General features: G+C 34.1%; 1 protein-coding gene across 3 annotated transcripts; it reads left to right on the top strand.

Annotated features, from left to right (window-relative positions):
• Positions 1–10,637: 10,637 nt before the first annotated feature.
• Positions 10,638–24,257, top strand: LOC126886814 (hydroxylysine kinase). 3 transcript variants are annotated; one of them, XM_050653882.1, is made up of 5 exons: positions 10,654–11,152; positions 15,637–15,836; positions 19,701–19,932; positions 22,219–22,403; positions 24,053–24,257. In XM_050653882.1, the coding sequence occupies exons 1-5, from the start codon at positions 10,897–10,899 to the stop codon at positions 24,239–24,241; spliced, it is 1,062 nt and encodes a 353-aa protein (XP_050509839.1). In that variant the 5' UTR covers positions 10,654–10,896; the 3' UTR covers positions 24,242–24,257. The 3 variants fall into 3 exon arrangements, with proteins under 3 accessions (XP_050509837.1, XP_050509839.1, XP_050509838.1); XM_050653881.1 differs by lacking the exon at positions 19,701–19,932 and having other exon boundaries at positions 10,657–11,152; positions 21,987–22,403; XM_050653880.1 differs by lacking the exons at positions 22,219–22,403; positions 24,053–24,257 and having other exon boundaries at positions 10,638–11,152; positions 19,701–20,570.
• Positions 24,258–24,748: the final 491 nt, after the last annotated feature.

The following is a 24,748-nucleotide window of genomic DNA, read 5'->3' on the forward strand; positions in this document are numbered from 1 at the left end:
TAAGCGAGATCTGCGGCAGGCATACTAGTCACAGTTTGATGAGCTTTCACATTGGCATGCAACAATCATCTCTTCTATGTAAATAAGTCCAAAAATATAATATGAAAACTATTTAAAAAGGCAGTATAACCATTAACTAACTTTTTGTTTGTTGTTTCTCTTCCTACAAATTTTAAAACGCAACAAGCATACATTATAACCAAACCACAGTCCCACAGCTGCCATATTGGATAATTTTTGTCATGTCATTTGAACATCCAATCAGAACAAAGTTATAATGCGCATGCGCCCGGTCGCTAGGTTTTACCATATAAAATTTCACCGTCATTACGCCCGTAAAGAAGTATAACTTCAAAAAATCTTGGCTACAAAATTGGCACAGATTGGACCCATCATCATCATCATTCAATATTCGCTTATCCACTGCTGGACATAGATCTCCCTCATAATTTTTCATCTATTTCGATCTTGTGCCTCTTGCATCCAATTCCTATGAACCACTTAATTGGACCCACACAACAGGAAATGACTAAATTCATCAAGCCCAGAACAGAGAGAAATTTGGCATATTGATCGCCAACCTCAATAGAGAAGGAACTTTGGAGGAGCATTGAAAGTATAGCTTTCTTATCGCAGGCTACGGATGGAGCAATGGATTTCTCGGTACAATGGATCGCGCAGAGGAGTGAAAAAATAAAAACAAATTAAACGCGATATAACGAGTGTAACAACTCAAACAATCCTCGAAAATTTCCAAAAAATAGCACTCATTTGCAGATAATTCACTAACTACTCAACATACCTTCCTTCTTTTTCAATACAGGTAATTTTGTTCTAATACGAAAGTACTTCAATACCGTTCTAACCTTAGCCAGAGTAAGACTCTGAACACATTCGTTAATGACTCTTTCCAAATTTTTTTGACATCCATTTTATTGCAATCTATTTTATAAAAAAATAATAAACAATACATATGAGTGTTAAGAGTGTGACACAGTCAGTATTCACCCGGTGGTGAGTACCTAAAAGAGTACAGTAATGATTGAATTAGTATAGTTATTATTAAATTAATTTAATTAATTTGAATAGTACCATAGTAATAAGTGGGAATAATTAGTTAGTGTTGAGGTCAAGAGTGTCTGTTCTTTTTAGTCTTTTGTTCTGTAGGGGTGTCAGAAGATTGGTGACCAATATGTTTGGGTGAACCTGTAGTCTATTGTGGTACTTGGAGCACAGAGAAACAATTTCTTTTATTTTAACGTAATTTTAACTTTTCTGCTGAAGATGTTTAGCGAATGTGTTAGCACTCTATTCGTCACTTCGGGACCAGGTGCCATCATTTTTTCTTATCGGTGCTTTAGTTTATGATTTTGTTTTGAGTTTTTTAGACAATTTCCATAACGAGTAGTTCTTTTCTTCAGAGCTAGACAGATTCTCTAGAAAATAGTTTATTTCTTGTTTTTTTTTGTTCCTGTAGGACCTTTTTTAATTGACGGGTTGCTCTGTCTGTTGTATTTGGTTTACACATCTGGAGCACGGGTGGTCTGCCAACTTTTTCTTAATTGTCTTTTCTCGTATATCATGGTATTTATATAGAGCGGGTATGAGCCCGGTCTCTTAGCATATGATATATCAGGTGAAGTTTCCCATGCGGCTTGTTGAATTTTTACAGTTAGATGTTTGACTGCTTCTTCTATATCTTGCTCAGATTTTAGTGGTAGGTTTAAATTTATACTATTTTTTATTATATCTCAGAAGGTATTCCAGTTTGTCCGGCTGTTGGATAAAACTAGTGGTTTTGTGATGTGGTGCACCTGTGTACTTAGGGTAATAATGAAGGGAGAGTGATCAGATGAGAGATCGAACAAAGGTCGAACTTGTAAGTAGTTTAGAGAGATACCTTTGACAATACAGAAGTCGATGAGATCAGGCACTTTTCGTGTGTCGGTTGGCCAGTACGTCGGTTGACCCGTGGATGCTGTTAGTAAATTATTGTTTTGGACACTTTTTAATAATTCTCTACCTCGAGAAGTTATGACTCTTGATCCCCAATGAAGGTGTTTAGCATTATAGTCACCAGCAGCTATGAAGCGATTTCCGAGCTTTTTAAAGCATCTCGTAATCTCGTGAAGTGTTCTTCTTTAATAATTTTATTTGGTGGACAGTAAACTGCAGATAGTATAAGCTGGCTATTCCAATCAGTTATTGAGATAGATGTTGCTTGTAAGTTTACTTCACTATGCTTGATTATTTCATGGTGTCTAATGCTGTTTTTTATAATTATAGCAGTGCCTCCATGGGCTCTTCCTAGAGGGTGTTGAATCATATATGTTGAGAATTTGAGTATATTGAAGTAGCTTTTGTCTGTCATATGTGCCTCAGATATTAACATAACATCCAGATCATGCTCTGAAATAAAGGCTTTGACTTCCAGACTATGATTAGTCAGACCATTGGCGTTCCATGTACCAACTTTAGTTCAGTGTTGAAGGCTAAACTTTGTGACCAGTGTCATTAAGATGTCGAACATTTTGTCCATTCTCTCCATCAGTTTTGAGAAGACCTGTTCTAAGTTGTTTGTTGGTTGAAATGACATGGGTGGTAAACCTTGTTGTTGTTGAGGTGGGTCAAATTGTTAAGTATTGGAATTTGTTGCTCCTGCAACTTGAGCATGGCTGAGTGTTTGTTGTGGATTTTGCTGAATTGTATCATTTGTTGGTCTCTGTGGTGCTTTTGCGCGTAATGGTGGAAATTTACTTTCTTGTAATTCTTTGTAAACTGAGCAACCTCTGTAGTTTGCAGGGTGATTTTCTTCGCAGTTTACGCATTGGACTTCATTATTTCTTATTTTTCTTGGACATTCTTTGGTTCAGTGAGCACCTGTGCATTTAACACAACGGTGGCTTCTATGACAGTATTGACGAGTATGTCCAAGGTGCTGGCATCTTTGACATTGTGGTATCTCTCTTTTCGGGTGGGGAAGTTCTACTTTAACTACGGTGTTAAGTATTTTAGTTATTTGGTACACCTCTTTATTATTTAAATTTGTTTCAAGTTCGATACTAAACAGAGGAAGGCATTCTTTCGTGCCTCTTTGTCTTATGTTCGAGATATTTATGACTGAGTGGCCGAGCTCTGTGAATACCTTTTCTATGTCTTCCAGATCAGTAGAGGGGTGCAGGTTTCTAACCATGACTTGGAATCCTCGGTTTTGTTTTAGCTGATAAGTGTGGAACTGCGTTTTTTTTTCGGTTAGTGCTTTAACAGTTTCTTTGTAATTTTCTGCTGTGTCTAGCTGTACTTTAACTTGATCGTTATTTAGTCTTTTTAAAGTGTACTGTTTGGATGCTGTTTTGTCTAGTAAATCTTGCAGAGGTTTGATAAATGTTACATGTTGAATGTTACATGTTGAATGAATATGGGAGGAGGCCTCCTTGATTCTCTGCCAGTTATTCCGCTATTAGCTTCTTCTTCCGGCTTTTTGTTAGCTTCTTCTTCAGGCTCTTTGTTAGCCTCTTCTTTCGGCTCTTTGTCCAGAGCTGAGAATCTGTTTTCTGTCGAAGCTGGTTTTGTTAGCCAGTAGTCTGTTAGCACTGCTTGCTTTTTAATTCGATTGTCAGGACTTTCATTGTTTCGTGGACGCTTTTTGTACTGTACTGTCTCCCATACTTCTTGATCTTTTGAAGTGCTGGGTTGTGGGTTGTATTGATTCAGGTGCTATAATTGGGTTAGATTGTTGTTGATAATTATTTTAAGGTTGGGATAATTGTAGTAGGATTGTAGGATAGGCTGTGTTTGTTGCTAACATACCTTGAGAGAAGCATGGCATTTGCCCTAGTATTTGACTGTAGATCAATGGAGTGTTGGAACCTGGAACGTTTTGGTAGATCGTGTGCTGCATGTGATTTTCCATTTTACGACAATTTCCTAGGTTACTTGGTCTCGTAGATTCATGTCGCAAAATAATTTTTAGTTCCTGGACTAATAAGTCAAATAACACTGTTTTGTTGATTTGTGACTTTTTCCAAATGAGAAATAAATGTAAATTGCCTTTGAAGATACATCTTTTCGGGCAGATAATCCCACACGAAAAGAACAAGTGGTGTCAAATTTGGAAACAGAGGAGGCCAAAAAAGTTCAGAAACCCGATTTATAACACTTCCATTAAAACTATTGTCAAGGTATTCCTTACATCTAACTTACTGTTATATACTTAATACTTAGATTCATCGCTAAAATGTTACAAGATAGACATTATCTAAATAAAAGGTTAGTAACCCTTCAATGTTCAGTAGATTTTTAATACATTTTGTTTTGTGGAAATTTTGCTTATCATTTTTTATTAAAACGGAAAAGAGTTATCATGTTTGAAAAAAATTTAAATAGTGTCCAATATCGGTAATTTGAGAAAAATTTCATTTTTTTTTTCAACTAGAAGGACTTATTTGTATATCTAAACATAGTTCTTATTTCCGAAATACTTTTCATACTAAAAATTATCGATATTGTGAAATATAAAGTTACTTTATTCTTGCGGGAAATTCATATGGTCTGGAATAACTATTATACCTATTATTGATAAAATTTGATATCTGATGGTTGAATCTAGGGTTTTAGGTCATGCAAAGCATTTTATGCAGAATTTTTTTCGTAAAATTGATAATAAAAAAAGTTTCCCATATTATTTCAGCTTACGTAGATACAACAATGTGTATCAATTGTTTCGGATTAACAATGTCATCTGAATTAAATAGTTCGTGTTAATACTCTCAAGCAAAGATAATTGAGGTCAAAATATTTTGTCCAATAAATATTGGTAATTGTAATCTCTAAAACACAATATTGTAAATAAAGGTTTTGTCACAGGGTGAATATATTAATATGTTTATTATTTTACTTCCACTACTTTTATTTTAATTTAAAAAAGTATTAACAATCACATATACAGGGTCTCCAAAAACTCTGCCGACAATCGAAGACAGGAGATTCTTCAGATAATTTTAAGACAATTTAGTTCAATTCGCCTAGTCCGAGAATGCTTTCTAAGGGAGCTAGAGCTCTTTAAAGATGGCATCTTGTAATTAGTTTATCTTAAATACCTCCAGCACGCTTCAATTTAGAAAAACGAAAATAGGTACGTATATTTATCTTCCAGAGATAAATCGATTCCATCCATTGCCAATTTCTAGTACCGATCATAGGCGTCTGTTTTGGGTATGGCAACGGTTATTTTATCACATAACTTTTTGTCTTTAACTTTTAAGCATTTTTGACACTAGATTATTAAATTGTGAGGTATTAAAAGGTACTCTTGTTTTAAGTCGATAGGATACACCGTTTTCTAGAAAAATCGAATTGAAAATTTTTGTTTCTTGAATTTGAATAAAAATTCAAAAAAATTTTCACTAGTAATACCACTAGAGGTCAAATTATTTCCGGAAATTTTTTTGAGATCATGAATATTTTGAAAATTTCCCGAGTCGCAGACGAGGGAAATTTTCTAAAAATATTCATGATAAAAAAAAAATTTCCGGATATTAATTTGACTTCGCGTGGTATTCGGTAAGAAAATTCCACACCAAATTTGCATTTGAAAATCCAAAGCTGCATGAACAGATTAATAGCGCGCCATAGCTTTGTCAGCAATTATTTAGGCTTTCAAATTCGTAATTTCTACTCATTGTAGTTGCATGGGAATACCATTTCAAGATAGAAAATAGTATATTCTTCAATTTTACATAAGTTTTGAGTAACTACAAGTGATAGAAAATTATTTTTTGGCGTTTTTCTTAACGTGCGTTATGCGCGTTTTAATGGTATGGAATTCATAACCAGCGTCAGCAAGCATCAATCATAGGAGGCTGTGATCATTGTATTTTGACACTTCAAAACATCAAAAAAAAAACTCGCGTTTTGTTACAATAAATAATATTGCACAGTCAGTAAAACCAATAAAATTCTTTGTTTAAAAAATGAATCGATTTGAAAATCATACAATATGCAAAATATGCGTGAAATTATCTGATGTAAAGATCAATCATCGTACCATGGCTTATTTATTTGAATTAATAGAGGATTGTGGCTTCAACTTGAAGAAAGAAAATCTGTTCCAAATTGTCCACGAATATTTGCGTCTAAACTACGCAAAATTGAAAGTACTGAATGGGAAAAAGGTAAATAAATTAGTGTCTAAATATTATATATATTTTATTAGACATAGAAACTTAATTGAAAACATTCAAAGTCCTGCATTTTCGCCATTAAGAAGAGAGGAGGTGTCCGAAGAATATAGAAAACATCTTAGCTTTGTAACTAAAATGAATCAAAACTAAATTATGTAAACAAATAAAAACCAGTCTGTCAAAAATGTTCTGTTATTGTAAACGTCAAAAAATTTCCACTATAATTCGCTGTTGCGTACCCCACGAGCAAAAAATTTCCGATAAAATACCTCCGTTGCCATGGTGATCTGTCAAAATAACGTATTTTGATTGGTTCAAAATTACAGGTGTGGAATTTTCAAAAAAAAAACGGTGTATTTTACCAACTTAAAGCAAGAGTAACTTTTAGTAATAGAATACCTCATCACTTAATAATCTAGAATCAAAAATGCTTAAAAATTAAGGACAAAAATGTTATGAGATAAAATAACCGTTGACCTACCCAAAAAGGATGCATATGAACCGTACTAGAAATTCGCAATTAATGAAATCGATTCATCTCTGAAATATAAATAAACGTACCAGTTTTCGGATTTCTAAATGGTGTTTTTTTGAAATTTTTCTTGAAAATTCAAAAGAAAGAAGAATTTTCAAATCGATTTTTCTAGAAAACGGTGTATCCTATCGACTTAATACAAGAGTACCTTTTAGTTGTAGAATACCTCACAATTTAATGATCCAGAATCAAAAATGCTTAAAAATTAAAGATAAAAAGTTATGCTGTAAAATAACTGTTGCCCTACCCAAAACGGACGCCTATGACCGGTACTAGAAATTCGCAATTCATGGATTCGATTTATCTCTGGAACATAAATATGTGTACCAATTTTTGTTTTTCTCAATAGAAGTGTTCTGGAGTTATTTAAGAAAAACTAATTACAAGACGCCATCTTCAAAGAGTTCTAGCTCCCTTAGGAAGCATTTTCGGACTAGGTGAATTGGGTTAAAATATCCTAAAATTATCTGAGGGATCTCCTATCTTAGTTTGTCGGTAGAGTTTCTGGACACCCTGTATATTATGGCAAAAGAAGAAATTTAACTCCGAGAAAAAATGGATAGACGAGATGGGAGACATCTTCTTCAAATGCCGTCTAGGTTAGGTTATGTGACCTGTCAGTGTCTACGACAGAGGCTTTGCAGCTGCTACGTTTTCTCCTATGATTAGTTTTGGAGGCTCACATATCTGCTGTTGAGAGATATGTCCTAGGTATGTGATCTTTCACATCTTGAGATTGTTTGTGACTGTTTTTTAATCAGTTCTCAACTTAAGTCATTTGAGACGTGATTCAAAAGAATCTTCTAGCATATGTCGGCATATACACATTTCGAAGAAACCAAGAACAAGACGGTTCGCTGTATTGACTTTAATGGTCCAAGCCCCTACTCTTGGTAGGTACTCCATGTATGGTACTCCATAAAACAAGATAGAATAGGGTTTTATTCTGAGTCTCCGGACTGAGAAAGTTGCTCTTATTTCTAGGTTTGGGCTAGGTCTAGTAAAAGAAATCTGTGTGAGAAATTTACAAGGCAGGTCAAAGCTAAAAAAGCAGGCTTGGATGACAGAAGACATATTGGACTTGATGGAACAACGGAGACTAGCGAAAAACAACAAAACACTTTATAACAGCATACAAAAAGAAATTCGACGTAAAATATGAGAAGAAAAGAGTCAACATCTACCAAACAGTGTCATGACATTGAAGAACTTAAAAACAAATACGACACGTTTAACATGTATAAAAAAGTGAAAGAAGCGGCTGGTATCTTCAATAACAAACAAACTGCATTGCTACAAGATGAACATGGTTAAGTAATATTTGAAGTAGAGGACAAACTTAAAGAATGGGAAAATTACGTTACGAACCTATTCGAAGACGATAGGAGTAGTTCACCTCCCGATATTACTAACTGCGACGGACCCCTAATAACACGTTCTGAGGTAATATAAGCCATACAATCAACAAAAGATGGCAGAGCGACTCGTCCTGATGAACTTCCAACTGAAGTATACAAGCTTATAATAAATGATAGCAATGTTTTAGAGGTTCTAACTTCGTTTTTCAATACCATTTATACCAGCGGACAACTTCCTAATGGTTGGTCTAATTCACTGTTTATAGCTCTACCTAAAAAGACAACAGCAAAAACCTGTGCTGATTTATAGAACCATCAGTTTGTTAAACCATTTATTGAAAATTTTTCTGAAGGTAATACATGGTCGTATCTACAATAAATGCGAGGAATACCTGGATGACACACAGTTTGGTTTCCGTAACGGGTTTGGAACGAGAGAGGTATTGTTTGGAATCAACGTACTTGCTCAAAGATGTCGAGATATATTTGTAGATGTTTACTGTTGTTATATTGACTTCCAAAAGGCATTTGATCGTGTTAAACACTCTATATTGATCGAAGCTCTTAAATACATAGGCTTGGACGGCAGAGATGTTCGAATAATTGCAAATTTATATTATAATCAAACAACATCAGTTTTAGTAGATGGTGTGGAATCACAGGCTCTTAATATTAAAAGAGGAGTATGGCAGGCATGCCTCTTGTCACCCCTGCTTTTCAACGTTTACTCCGAAAAAAATTTCAGACAAGCACTTTCTGAAAAACAAGAAGGAATACTTGTGAACGGTGCAGTCATCAATAATTTGCGATATGCGGACGATACAGTACTCCTAGCTTCTAGTCAAGAAGATCTGCAAACACTACTTGATAGTGTCGTTGAGAGTTGTAGGGAGGCAGGTCTGGATCTGAACATACGGAAAACCAAAATACTGGTAATAAGTAAACAGCATCATATTAAACCGTCTATATATTATGTAAATAATACCAAACTTGAGCAAGTTGACAAAATCGTTTACCTTGGACAGCAACTAAATTGTAACGCAGAAAGTCACGGCGAAATTAGATCTAGGATAGAACAGGCTAGAGCCGCTTTTAGAAGGATGTCCAAGGTGTTATGTTACAGAGACCTAAAATCGGCATTGAGGATCCGCATACTTGGCTGCTACGTGTTCTCGGTCTTACTTTATGGTGTCAAGTCCTGGACTGTGAATAAAATCGATCTAAATCGCCTTGAGGCTTTCGAAATGTGGTGCTATAAAAGAATTTTAAAAGTTTCCTGGGTGGAGAAGATTCGAAACTCCACAATACTAGAACGTCTCAGCAAGACTACTGAGATCATAAAAAGCATCAAGCAGAGAAAGCTGGAGTACTTCGAACATGTAATGAGAGGTCCCAAATATAGGTTCCTACAAAATATTATGCAAGGAAAAACAGCAGGCAAACGCAGTCCAGGACGAAGAAGAACCTTATGGTTGAAGAACTGGCGAGATTGGTATGGTGTCGATACAAGCATGCTATTTAGGGTGGCAGTGAATATAATTAAGATAGCTGTGATGGTAACCATCGTTCTGAAAGGACATGGTACATGAAGAAGAAGAAGCTAGGTCTAGTCATAAATAAAGAAAAGGGAGAAAAAAGAGAAACAAAAGAGCCCTTAAACGAACTTTCTATCACAAATAACTATCCTATCTTAAGTACTCTATTTAAACCCATATAGGTACTTTATACTTGGAAGATATTCTTGGAATATTCGCTGGAGATCATCAAGCCAAACAGTCAGATCATATCCAGGGGCGATATGCGGTACAGATCATACTCTCCATTTCAAACTTAAAGTGTAGGTACCACAAACTGAGAGAGACAAAGACGGTAGAACTAAAAAAGACGGACGACCTTCTACAAGAAGTGCAAAAAAGTATGCTCTATATTTGTAAGGATACATCACAAAACCTAGCAAATTAAACACATGAAACCTTTTTAAACCCATTTAAAAAAAACATGATAACAGGAGAAACCCTAAAAATAATTGAGAATAGAAGAAATCTTTGACAAATTAGTACACATATTATACTGATGGAGAAAAAGCGAGTTTGTGAAACCTCAACAAAGAAATGAAACGAAGATGCAAGGCTGATAAACAACGATACTATCACAATACATATTATAAAGATGATAAACGCCAGGAAGTTGTTCACCAAACCCCCGAAAACATTGATAAAGAACCTAATGTTCTTGAGAATGAAACAAGACTGGCTATCAGTAAACTAAAGTAACTGTATAACAAAGCACTAGGGCTAGATATGATACCAGAAGAAATGTTTAAGGCCACAGAAGAAAACAGAAATATGGCATTCCAAGCTATGGCCTGACGACTGGACAAAATCTACAATAACGGCTACATAAAAAAAGTCAGCTTCAATAAATGCGACAACTATAGAACCATTTTCCTTATCTCGCCTGCCAGTAAAATAATATCTTCTATATAATGGCATAATCAGTTTTGAATCTGAGATTAAAAATAAACATTATCCACAAAGATATCTTAGTTTTACTTAACAATCACATCGATTTTGAACGACTTCTAAGTTATTAGTTTGATAAATCGTGTTACCTAAGATTCTGGACAAAGTACTAATGTTAATACTTAAATTACATACGTATTGTACTCTCTTATCTACGCGATAATTTTTTTTACTTCAAGAGTTTGAATATAACATTTATTCTTTAAACTGATTTTAAAAAGGAATTCACCTTGTACAGCATCATTTTATTACTATATGCAATGATTAAAAGCTTTGTTAGTACTTTTATTGAGTGAGAAATGGAACAACAATCGAGCATTCAGCAGCCTGGCTTGCCAATTAGAGCCACTTTAGATTTGGAAGATGTTAAGAAAATCGCATTTGAATTGTACAACATAAATGTAACATCAGCTAAGGAATTAAATGGTTACGACGATAGAAACTACCATTTGGTGGATGATCGTGGTGAAGAAATTGTTTTAAAAATTATAAATTTGGTTGATTCTCAAAAACCTGAGATTTATGAAGCTCAATCACTTCTTTTAGAACATTTAGGTAAGTTAAAATAATAACATACAGTGTGTCTGCCTAACTTGGAACCATATGGGAAACTTTTTTAATATCAATTTTACGAAAAAAATTTATTCTTCATAAAGTGCTCTGCATAGTCTAAAACCTAAGATGCAATCATCAGATATCAAATTGTATCAATAATATACGAGATATGTCCAAAAATATGAATTTGGCTCAAGAGTAAAGTGCCTTTATATTTCACAATATCGAAAATTGTCATTAAGAAAAGTTGTTTGTAATTAAAAATTTATGTTATAATCTGGATCTACACTCTTCTAATTGAAAAAAAAAGAAATTTGAAAATTTTCTTCAAATTAAGGATACCCAACATCATTGTTATTTAAGATAACTCCTTTATTATTAATTTTGCGAAAAAAAGTTATTCTTTATAAAAATGTCTGAATAGTCAAAAAACTAAGATTCAATCATAAGATATCAATTTTTTTCAATTTTATACGAGGTATGTCAAAAAATATGAATTTCGCTAAAGAGTAAACTACCTCTATAGTTCACAATATTTCCACTAGAAGGATGCAAATTGCATATTGAAACATAGTTTTTAATTCGGAACAACTTTTTATAATAACAAATTTCAATATTGTGAAAAATAAAGGTACTTTACTCTTCAGCGAAATTCGTATTTTTTGACATACCTCGTAGACTGTAGATAAAATTTGATATCTGATGATTGCCTCTTAGGTTTTAGACTATGCAGAGCACTTTATAAAGAATAACTTTTTTTTGTAAAATTAAGGCTTCTCATATCTTCTTTAACTTTGTTGCTCTATCTTGACCTCTGTCTTCCCCTTCGCTTTTTGCCTGCCAATGCACTAGATAGTAGCTATACCATTCTGGGAATTCCAAATAGAATTATTCTTTGCACATGGACGACCATCAACTTGGCGCCTTAATTATCACTAATATGTTAGGATATTGATAGAGTAGAGTACCTTCGTTATTTTTTTCTTATCCATTGTCTATTTAAGCTTTTACCAACAAAGATTTGTGTTTTTACCAACAAAAACCCTTGGTGTTTTTTTGTTGTGACCCATGTTTTACAAGCATACGTTAGTTTTAGATAGTTAGATAAGTTAGAATAGTATATTATAGTAACCACCAATCCTCTGTTTCCCTGTAGTCACTAACATTTCATAATATACACTCCTGGTCAAAAATATCTGGAACTTTGCATTTTGTATGTTTTTTAATTTTGTTGTTTTAATTTTTTTTAATGGGGAGGTAGTATAGTAAACATTGTAGGGGGGCAAAGTATGCTAAATTTGCAGTCACTCAAGCGTTATGGGGACCTATTGGGTTGTGATTATTAGGTCCTGAAACCAAAAAAAGTTAAGTAAAATTTTCCATTTTAGTATGGACTTTCCACTTTTTAATTAAATTTTCCATTTCCAACAATCGTTTTTTCCGATTATAGCGCCATCTATCCATAATTTGAAAAAATGTCTCGAATAAAAGTTGCTTATTTTTGCGCAAAGAATCCAAATCTGCAATAAAACTTTGGGGTCCCATTTAAGATTTTAAAGTAACCCCCCACCTCAACCTCCGTAGGTGTCGTATTTGGTACCATCCGATACATTTTTCAAAAAAATTTTGAAAGTGTATTTTGCAGTTTTTCGATCTGATGTTCATTTTGCGAAATATCGCGGGGTTTGTATTTAAAATTTTAAATTTACCGCCACCCCTCTCCGTGGAGTGTCATGTTTAGTACCATGAGTAGTTTAGTGTTTAGTGTCATGTTCGATAAATTTTTGAAAAATATTGAAGAACTATTTTTAGGGCAATCAATGAGGGTATTTGGCTCCGAATTCCATCCTACTACATCGATTTACTTGATATTTTGACAGTAAGTAGGGAATAGCTCAAGAAACAAAGTCTACCCTATGCCGATGTGCGCTTTTATCTTGAGGTGGTTCCCACCCCTTCTCGGGGGTGAAAAATGTTTTGGTTAAAATAGCCACGGAAGAGACTAGAGAACCTAATTTTAAGCAAAAACTGTTCTATAATCATTTTTTGAAAACTCAATACTTTTTGAGTTATTCGTGGTTGAAAATTGGCCATTTTCATTAAAAAATTACACCTTTTCGGTCGGATTTTTGCGAATAGCTAGAAACTGTGCATCTAACAAAAAAACTATATAAAATATTTCTATAGGTTATAAAATAACAAAAAGATTCGTTCCTTCATAAATTTTCTAGTTAAAATACAAAGAGGGATATGGTAGGTAAGAAGAGTTTGTTTTTTTTGCTGCATGCTCAAATCAGTGTATTCGACTTGAAATAACAGAGAAACTGTCGATTTTAGGTGTATAATGATACTAATAACTTTTGTAGTGCTTGAAAAGACCTTTAAAATGAGCAATAATAAATGTCGATTACATTCAATCTAATCAAGATATTCTGCAAAAAACTTTATGACTAATGTATTTTAAGAAAAAATGAGAAGTGTATTTAACCCCTCATCAATCAGAATTTAAATACATTGTTTTCCTTCTACAATACTTTTTATTATAGAGTTACTTCTATGTTCAAAAAGTTGGACTGGATTAAAATGAATGGTTTTTGAAAAAAATAAAATCAAATTATATAGCGCATTTTAAAATGTTCTTAAAAATCTTCCTTTTCCTCCATGTAACTCGAAAAAGATAAGAGATACGAAAAAACGATACCACACAAAAATGTAGGGCTTTTTCAGATAAAAATTTCCTTTTAATTTTTCATTACTATATCTCTTATTATTTTCAAGTTACATGGAGAAAAAGGAAGATTTTTAAGAAAATTTAAAAATGCGCTCTATAATTTGATCTTTTTTTTTTCAAAAACCATTCATTTTTAACCCGTCCAACTTTGTGAACATAGAAATAACACTATAATAAAAGGCATTGTGGAAGGAAAACGATGTATTTATATTTTGGTGGATGAGGGTTAAAATTATTTCTCATTTTTTCTTAAAATACATTAGTTATCAATTTTGTTTGCAGCATATCTCGCTTAGTTTTAATGTAATGGACCCTTGATATATCTCATTTTAAAACTCTTTTCAAGCACTACAAAAGGTATTGGTAGCATTATATACTTGAAATCGACCGTTTCTCTGTTATTTCAAGTTGACTGCACCAATTTGAGAATGTACCAAAAAACAAACTATTTTCATCTACCATAATATCTCTTCTTGTATTATAACTAGAAGATTTATGAAGGCAAGTGTCTGTTTATTTTTTATAACCTACAAAAGTGCTTAATATAGTTTTTTTAGTTAGATGCATAGTTTTTAAAATATTCGCAAAAAACCGTTCGAAAAGGTATTATGTTTCAATGAAAATGGTCAATTTTCAACCACAAATATCTAAAAAAATATATATATAAAAGAATATATTCAACCACAAATATCTAAATATAAGAAGGGGTGGGAACCACCCCCAAGATAAAAGCCCACATCGGCATAGGGTAGACTTTGAGTTAGGAGATAAGTAGAGGCTAGACCCAAAATTTCATTAAAATCCATGCAGTAGGATAGAATTCGGAGGTAATATCGTATTATTGCTCCCATTGACTGGCGTATTTTTATTTTTTCGATCTGACGTTCAATTCGCGAAATATTCGCCATTTTTTGTGAAACTTTTTGACTCACTCATTTCCTTTTTGTCAAATCGCTCCGCTCAAATCGTCAGATTTTTGAAATATACCTACACTCTTTTGCATGTACTTAACTTACCTTATCTTAATCTGACAATTTCGAGTACCTATTTTTAAAGATAGATTTTTTTTCTGGCTTCCCTTAACGAACTTCCCTGTGTTAAGAGCCAATATATGGTAGAGGTACATCTGCAGGGTACTAGGTTTCTCCCCATATGATAATCTGATGCGCTCGAGTAACTGCAAAAAATCGCCGCTTGGGCTCCCCTACCATAATAAAAACATTCATTCATAATAATAAAAACGGTTCTTCTAATGTTTTTAAATGATCGAGTCACCATAGATACAAAATTTTAACATTTGGCAAAAAATAATGCTTGTGTTTACTGGTTTGTTTTTAAACCCGGAGAAATAATCTAAAAAGACAGATTCACACCAAAGAAGTGTTTTTTACCTGAACTCTGGGTTCTAGAGAACGGGTTTAGTTGTTTTTCAGAACATGATAGGACAAGTATATAAGAGAGAATTTGTGTTGAACGAACTCAGTGATAAATAAGTAAAAAACAGTAAAATGTTTATATTAAATATCTTATATTAGTCAGTTACTAGATGAGGGCTTTGCTTTAATTCAAAGAATGTTGTGCCTATGTTTTGTCTGTCTGTAAATTTGGCTCTGCTTTTTGTTAGTAGATTTTCAAGTTTTTCCCATACGTAGGTTCGTGATTCGAGCTATTAATTTCTTAATCCATAGTTCTACATGACTCAGTTATTATTTCTTATCATATGATCTTATCAAGTATGTTAACTGTTTTATAGGTAAAAATGGTATTACTTGTTCATCACCTATTAAAACCAATGACAACCAATACTTTGTGTTACACACCTTTAAAAGTGGCAGTCACATAGTAAGAGCACTAAAATTTATAAAAGGAGTAATATTAGCAAAAGTACCATGGACATTAGAATTATTTTACCAAATCGGACAAAGTGCTGCAAGACTGGATACGACTATGAAGGTAACTTGAATTAAAATTTTTGTTTCAAGAATTAATCATTTTTCATATTTACAATATTTGACTTTCCTTCTTTACTTAAGATATCCAGTTGTATCGCTGTAGGAACATTCGAAAAGGCTTTTGGTAAAGACAACAGCTACTATTAGAATGTTTGCAAGAAGTCGGTTTACATAATATATAGGAAAGACATCAAACTACTAAAAAACTTATATCGAAACCAAAACGTCAAAATTAGGATTGAAGGTCCGCAGAAGTAGAAATTAGGAGGGGGGAGGGTGGATGGGGACAAGGATGTGTTTTGTAAGCCCTGCTATTTAATCTTTATTGCGAGTTTCTATTTAAAGAGGCACTGGAGGATTCCAAGGATGGAGCCAAGGTGAATGGCGTAAACATCAAAAGCATCAAATACGCTGATGATATGCTGTTGATTGCGGATTCCGAATTGGGTCTACAACGCCTCATCGAGATGACGAACTCGGTCTGTGAGCAATTCGATATTAACATTAAGAAAACCAAAGTGATGTCAATCCGAAATATCCAGAATGCACAATAAACGGGCACATTTTAGAATAGATTTAAGTACCTGGGGTATTGGATCGATAGCAGCCTAAATCCTGATCTACAAACAAGATCGAGAATAGAACAGACCAGAAAATAATTCGAAAAAACCAAAAGACTGATACGTGATTCTCGACTAAAACTCGAAATTCGACTACGCTTATCAAAACGCTATCTACATCTGGTCGACTCTTCTCTATGCAGTTAGTTGAGACCTGGACCTTTAAAACCTAAATAAATTGGAGGCCTTTGAAATGTGCATCTACCGGAGAATCCTCAAAATTTCATGGATATCGCATACCTCAAACGAAGAAGTGCTGCATGTAATAGGCAAATAACTAGAACTTTTCAACACAGTGGAAGTTATGAAAACAAAATACCTGTCCTGATAGGGAGGACTTTAAAGGAAAAGACTGTCGAGGCTAAGAAACATCCGGCAATGGACAGGGCTAAATTTTGAACAGCTAATAAGAACAGCTGAAGACAGATAAGAGTTTGCAATTGTAGTAGCCAATCTCTATTAAGGAGAATGCACCAGAGCCGTAACTACCATTGGGGCAACCGGGGCAGTGCCCCGGGGCCCCCAGCCAAGGGGGGCCCCGGAGAGGCCCCTTTTTGGTTGGCCGTGCATAGATTTAACGAGGAAAATAAAAATATGTAATTTAAAAGCCGATATCAACGAAATATTTTCAAATGACATAATTTTAAAAAGACATCAATATAAAGTCTTACTTTTTCATTGAGGAAATTAGTCTTTTCGACTAAAATGCAATTGGAACAGAACAGGAGCCCTGAGGCCTGAGCTAAGCTGGGACCCCCGAGACCTTAACATAAAAATTTAAATTATTAGTTAGGAAATTAGTTATTTCGGCGTAATAAAACCTAAATTGCCATTGGAAGAGGGGACCCGGGCTAAACTGGGGCCCCCAAGACCTTTCGTAAAGATGCAAATTGTTGCTGAGGAAATTAGTTATTTTGGCGAAATAAAAATTAAAATGCAACCGGAATAGGATCCCCAGGTCCCAGCTCAGCTACTTTGTCTTAAGTAATTTTCCCAGACCACATCTTGGTATGTGAAAGGAACCACATGGTACCACATTTTGAAAAGAAGGGTAAGGGTAAGATAGAATGAGCACATTAGGATCAGTCCCACCAGTACACTGACCAGCTTCGCAGAGTGTTTGGCTCACACTGCAGTTGCTTAAGGCACCTTAAAGTGCATTTACGTTTGCTTAGTAGTTCGCCTGGTTATTCGTTCGCTACAAAGTAAGATCATTTACATTGAAGCGAACGAACGCATTCGTTGATGATCCGTCCACAATGTCAGATAGAGGTGAGGATGTATTCATTAGCGCTGCTAGTTTTATAATTATTGCAGGATATGCTGAGAAAAAAGAAAGAAGAGAGTGTGGTGTTCACACAGGAGGGAAAATGCGTTTTCAAGGGGTTAAATTCAAACATTTTTCCGGACCCCTCTTGCGCTGGGATAGGGGGCCCCAGATTACGTTTGCCCCGGGGCCCCCAACATCGTAGTTACGGCTCTGGAATGCACTTTAAGAAGAAGAAGTATTACCAGAATTTATCTTAAAGGCACTCAATGCGGTAGACTTAACAATTGTATCAATGGAATTAATTGAATGTGAATCAAATCAGATTTTTTTATTAAAGTTCATTTACTACATGTAATCAATAGATAAACGCTTTCAGTCGAAGATACTCCGGACCATAACAAATGCACCTTGGTTTATACCAAACAGGGAAATCCGAGACGATCTCCAACTAGCCACAGTTAACGAAATAGTAAGTGAATACAGTAACCGCTATTTGGTAAAATTGGAAACCACCCAAACAATCTTGCACTAAACCTGCTAAATAATAGTGAGCAGACTCGTAGACTGAAGAGCACAAACCATTGGAGCTACCATAGAGGTTCTAAGCAGCGCAGTGAAGTACTTAGAGTTAAAGGCACATTTCAATAATCAAAGAGACTAGTAGAGTTTTTGTTATCACTGGATAACGAATCCAAATTTATACATACATACACCCTTTTGTACAAACAAACAACATGCTTATAATTTTTATCTATAGATTGCATGTAGTAAATAAACTTTAATAAAATAGGAATATACGAATTAATGGTCTATGTATATTTTAGTCCTGTCGCCAGGGGGGGGGGTACAACGGCCACCTTAATTCAAATGGACTTACCCAAGTTTTGTTTATATATTTTGACCCGCAGAATACGAATTTTTTGGGTAACAGTTGATCTGGATGTCGATAAGATTGTTATAGACAAAGAACTTGAGGAATTACATAACAGTGATCTCTCGCAAAACAAAACATCTTTTTGTATTTTTTGGGTCATTCTAGGCAAAAAACAAATTTTTTCGTAGGATGCATAGTTTTCGAGATAACCGCGGTTGAACTTTCAAAAAATCGAAAAATTGCAATTTTTGAACCCGAATAACTTTTGATTAAAAAATAAAGTAGCAATTCTGCTTACCGCATTTGAAAGTTTAAGTCAAATTATATCGGTTTTGATTATTTGCATTGCTAAAAATTTATTATTTTATTGTTAAACAAAGCTATAAACACCTAGTGCGTGAGGGATGTTTTCAATGATTTCTCATTTAAAATCGAACGAGTAGGTAGAGTAGCTACAAGTACAAGCGAGGCAATTTCTACGTAGCATGCGTTAAAACGCATGTATTAGGCACTGGAAACACTATGTGTTTATAGCTTTGTTTAACAATAAAAAAATTAATTTTTAGCAATTCCAATAATCAAAACCGATATAATTTGATTTAAACTTTCAAATGCGGTAAGCAGAATTGCTACTTTATTTTTTAATCAAAAGTTATTCGGGTTAAAAAATTGCAATTTTTCGATTTTTTGAAAGTTCAACCGCGGTTATCTCGAAAACTGTGCATTCTACGAAAAAACTTGTAGGAACATTTTTTACTTAAAATGACCCAAAAAATACAAAAAGATGTTTTGTTTTGCGAGAAATCGCTGTTATGTAATTCCTCAAGTTATTTGTCTATAACAATCTTATCGACATCCGGATCAACTGTTACCCAAAAAATTCGTATTCTACGGGTCAAAATATATAAAAAAAACTTGGGTAAGTCCATCTCAATTAAGGAGGCCGTTGTACTCCCCTGGCGACAGGACTATTTCGGTCCTACATGAAATTAAAATGGGTTAAATGAGGTTAAATGGGTTAAATTAAATGATGAAAATAAATTGGGTAGATTTACAATCAGTATTTTTGTCATTTTTAACTTTAAATGTCATTTGTTTTAGACTTTTACTCATCCCGCTTACAAAAGTTATAAATCACTTTGGATACTTGAGTCAGTACCAGAAATACTAAAATTCTTATCCGCAGTTTCCGATACAGAACGAAGAGAACTAGTTACAATAATTGTTAAGGAGTTTGGGGATAAAGTACTATTATCTTCCAAGTCTTTACGTAGAGGACTGATCCATGGCGATTTTAATGAACAGAATATTATAGTCGATAAGAATGATAAAGGTTCATACGAAATTAAAGCAATCATCGATTATGGGGATTGTCATTTCGGATGTTATTTATACGAAATATCAATAACCATGGTGTATATGATGTTGTTGGCGAAGAGTATTGAAGCTGGAGGAGCCGTTCTCGCAGGTTATACTTCGATTATGCCTCTAAGTAATGAAGAATACCGTCTTTTAAAAGTTAAAATACACCGCAGAAAGAAAAGAGAACATATAGAAAAAGAACTCCAAGAAATTGAAGAATTAAATAAACCGAGAGGAACCAGAAAATTCTACCAAAAACTTAACAAAAGCAGAAAAGAATTTAAACCAAGAACAATGATGTGCAGAGACAAAGAAGGAGATATAGTAACTCAACAGAGTGAAATACTGCAAAGATGGACTGAATTCTTCAAAGAGAAGTTTGAACAAAACGGAGATCCACTATACGATGAAATTATACTGGATCAAACGGATACCAGAGAAACAATCCCCCCTTCAGAAGCTGCAATGCAAGAAGCAGTTACCAGACTGAAAAACAACCAGTCACCTGGATTGGACGACATTAGCGCAGAATTAATAAAAGAAGGCGGAGACTCCCTATTGAATGCGATACACGAACTTATAGTGAACATATGAAATAATAAACAACTGCCACAAGACTGGAATACCGAAGTAATCATTCCACTACATAAAAAGGGAGATCAGCTTCAATGTAACAACTACCGGGCAATAACGCTACTGACTGTGGCATATAAAATACTGTCAAATATTGTGTCTGAGCGATTGAGACCATATGCGGAACAAATAGTTGGGGGATATCAATGTGGTTTCTGCAGGCAGAAGTCCACAATAGATCAGATCTTCGTTTTGAGACAAATCTTGGAAAAGACTAGTGAATTTAATATAGAAACACATCATCTCTTCATTGACTTTGAGAATGCCTATGATAGCATCCATCGAGAATTTCTGATCAACGCCCTGAAAGAGTTTAATATCCCCACTCATCTCATTGAAATAGTAAAAGAAACACTTAAAGTACAAAGCAGGGTTCGAATTCAAAACGCACTAACCGATACAATCCATGTTAGAACGGGCCTACGACAGGGAGATGCCCTATCCTGTATTCTATTCAACATCACATTAGAGAAAATAACTAGAGAGTCAAAAGCCAACACCAGAGGAACAATAATAACAAAAAGTGTACAAATATTGGCATTTGCAGATGATGTTGATATCATAGCTAGAAGCAAAAGACAAATGATAGAAGCAGTTAATGCTATAGAAAGAGCGGCACAAAACAGTGGCCTAAATAGTAATGAAATAAAAACCAAATACATGAAGGCCAGCAAATCGACAGGCCAAAGAAACCTACAGAATCTGACAATAGGAGATTATAACATCGAAAGCGTAAAAATTTTTACATATCTATGTTCACTAGTTACCGCAGATAACAATGTCAGCGAAGAAGTTAAGAGAAGAATACATATTGCTAATAAAACATATAATGGACTCATTAAACATCTAAGATCTAACAACATCACGAGAAAAACCAAATGCAAAATATACAAAACCCTGATAAAACCGGTCCTTATATATGGATCAGAGACATGGACACTGACGAAAAGCGATGAGAATTTATTAGGTACGTTTGAACGAAAAATCCTTAGACACATATATAAGGGGGTGAAAGAAAATGACGTATGGCGCAGAAGATATAATTTTGAACTATACGCAGCATACAACGAACCCGACGTCATAACATCCATAAAGATCGGACGTCTGCGCTGAACGGGCCATGTTGAACGAATGTTGGAGACCGAAACACCAAAACACATAAGGAAGCAAACACCAGTAGGGAGAAGGTCAAAGGGAAGACCAAACTTAGATACATGGAACAAGTGGAACAAGATCTGAAAACACTTGAGATTACCCACTGGAAGAACAAAGCAAGGAACAGAACAGAATGGCGGAAAATCCTAGAACAAGCCAGGACCCAAAAAGGGTTGTCGAGCTACTGATGATGATGATTTTTGTTATTTTTAACTTTAAATGTCATATTTGTTTTAGACTTTTACCCATCCCGCTTACAAAAGTTATAAATCACTTTGGATACTTGAGTCAGTACCAGAAATACTAAAATTCTTATCCGCAGTTTCCGATACAGAACGAAGAGAACTAGTTACAATAATTGTTAAGGAGTTTGGGGATAAAGTATTATCATCTTCCAAATCGTTGAGTAGAGGACTGATTCATGGCGATTTTAATGAACAGAATATTATAGTCGATAAGAATGATAAAGGTTCATACGAAATTAAAGCAATCATCGATTATGGGGATTGTCATTTCGGATGTTATTTATACGAGATATCAATAACCATGGTGTATATGATGTTGTTGGCGAAGAGTATTGAAGCTGGAGGAGCCGTTCTCGCAGGTTATACTTCGATTATGCCTCTAAGTAATGAAGAATACCGTCTTTTAAAGGTAGGATAATTTAACTTTAAAAATTAAATGTAGAATAAAGGGGATGTACAATAAAGGCAATATTATGACATTATGAAATTATTAATATAACTTCAGAGTTGTGGACTGTATGGGGTTTATGCACTAGGCAAGGCTCCTGTTATCTTTAGAAGTACTTGGCTTTGTAGGGTGGTGAGAGAGGTCACACAAGATTGCAAAGCCGTCTTTCTCCTCTAAAGTACTGATTTACCATACAATTTTTACCTATTATTCCAGGAACCGAAGCATTTTACCTCGTAATTTTTACAGAATGGATCGATTTTCTTGAAAATTTGAGAATAAGTAGTGAATATTTTAAGCAACAAAATCTATAATAATATGATGCTGAAAGGCGCTTTTACCATGGGGGTGGTTGCCACCCCATCTCAGGGGCGGAAATTTTTTATTATATTTTGACTACAAAAGTTAGTAAAACATTAATTCTAAGCAAAAAATAGTCTATACATTTTTTTTGATAAAATTAATAGTTTTCGATTTATTCCATATCAAAATTTTTAGTTTTATATCAATCAATCGAAAGTGTTACGATTTAAATCAATGTTTTTAATTAGTTTTCTGCTAATAACTCAAAAAGTTTTCGTTTTATCAAAACAAATTTACTTAACAAAAATGTACCTTTTAAAAAAATAAGCAAAATAGTTGTTTTTAATTTTCTTTACGACCAATAGTAATCGAGCTATACTTTATTATATGTTAGCTCTTCTTCGTCAAATGCTAAATATTGTAGTTTCAAAGTCAAAAGACGGGAAAACTATGCATTATTCGAGGATAACCTATAGAAACTAATTTAAAGTATTTAAAAAGATCTATCTCTAAAAGAATCTAAAAAATCTTTAGCTCAAGAATTAAGTGACTTATAATGAAAAGAATGCCAGTCCCTATTTTTTCAACGAAAAAGTGATTGGAAACAACCACCTAATTACAACCCTAATTAAAATTAGTCATTGACCTTATTCGGCCTTGAGGGGTAGTTTTCACCCTTAAAAATGAACTTTTAAAGGGTCGAATAGTCAATAAATATAATTAGAGTATCAGACAATCATTAGGTAATGCATCTGAATAAATTTCACTCTTTTTACGCTTTTTTATAGGTTTTAGCAACAAGGGGCAGTTTTCACCCTTCAAAAATAAATGTTTAAGGGTTGAAATACTCAGAAATTATATTAAGAACATCAAACTATTATTACATAAATCATCCTAATCAAACTTTATTCTCCTTAAGCATTTTTTGAGCAATTTTGAGCAAATTTGAGCAATTATGGGTAGTTAGCACCCTTAAAAATGAACTTTTAAAGGGTCGTAATAATAGTTAATAAATATGGTTAGAGTATTAGACAATCATTAGGTAATGCATCTGAACAAATTTCACCCTTTTTAAGCTTTTTTATAGGTTTTAGCAATAAGGGGTAGTTTTCACCCTTAAAAAGTAAAAAGCGCCCATCAGCACAATATAGATTTTGAAGCAGAGGGTAAGGTGAACTTAATTCCAAATTTTCGTGCAAATCGATCCATTCTGTAAAAATTGCGAGGTTTTGTCCAATTTTAAGCTTCATTACTTGGACTACTATAGCTTTTTCTCATAAAATTAATCTTATAATCAATAATTGCAGGTTTGTGCAGCAGCTCGTTTGTGCCAGTCTTTAGTTATGGGTGCCTATGCTTACCAACAAGATCCTTCAAACACCTACGTTATAGTAACTGCCGCGTATGGATGGCAATTACTGCAAGACCTTTGGAATGAAGATGATGATCTGCTTCTCGAGAGATGGAACAATTATGTTGTAAATAATGGTTTATAATAATAATTATAAAAATCTTTACTAGGTATTTTGATGATGTAAGTTAAGAAATAACATGAACATTATAAGAATTGTACATTTTTAAAAACTCTCTTTTGTTTTAACTCTAAGTATAGCTAAGTTTAGTCTAACTCTAAGTATGGAAGGTAAGAGTTGACAAACCAGAACATCCAAAATATCAAAATACAGAGAGGAGTCCGTCAGGGTTGCGTGCTGTCCCCACTATTCTTTAATATCTACAGTGAAGCGGTATTTCAAGAAGCGCTCTCAGATTCAGTAGAAGGTATATCTAGCAATGGAGAAGTTTTGAATAACTTACGTTTTGCAGACGATACAGTAATAATGACGGATAACAACAATGATTTACAGAACGTAATGAAGTATGAAGTACGTAATGAACGTAACGAATTTAAAGAAAACTAAATGCATGATCATGACTAAATCAGCGCATGCAAACATCCAGTTAACTATGGAAGATACTGTAATTGAAAGTGTGGATGCCTACAA

The sequence above is a fragment of the Diabrotica virgifera genome, chromosome 6 (assembly GCF_917563875.1).
Source record: "Diabrotica virgifera virgifera chromosome 6, PGI_DIABVI_V3a".
Classification (NCBI taxonomy): domain Eukaryota; kingdom Metazoa; phylum Arthropoda; class Insecta; order Coleoptera; family Chrysomelidae; genus Diabrotica; species Diabrotica virgifera.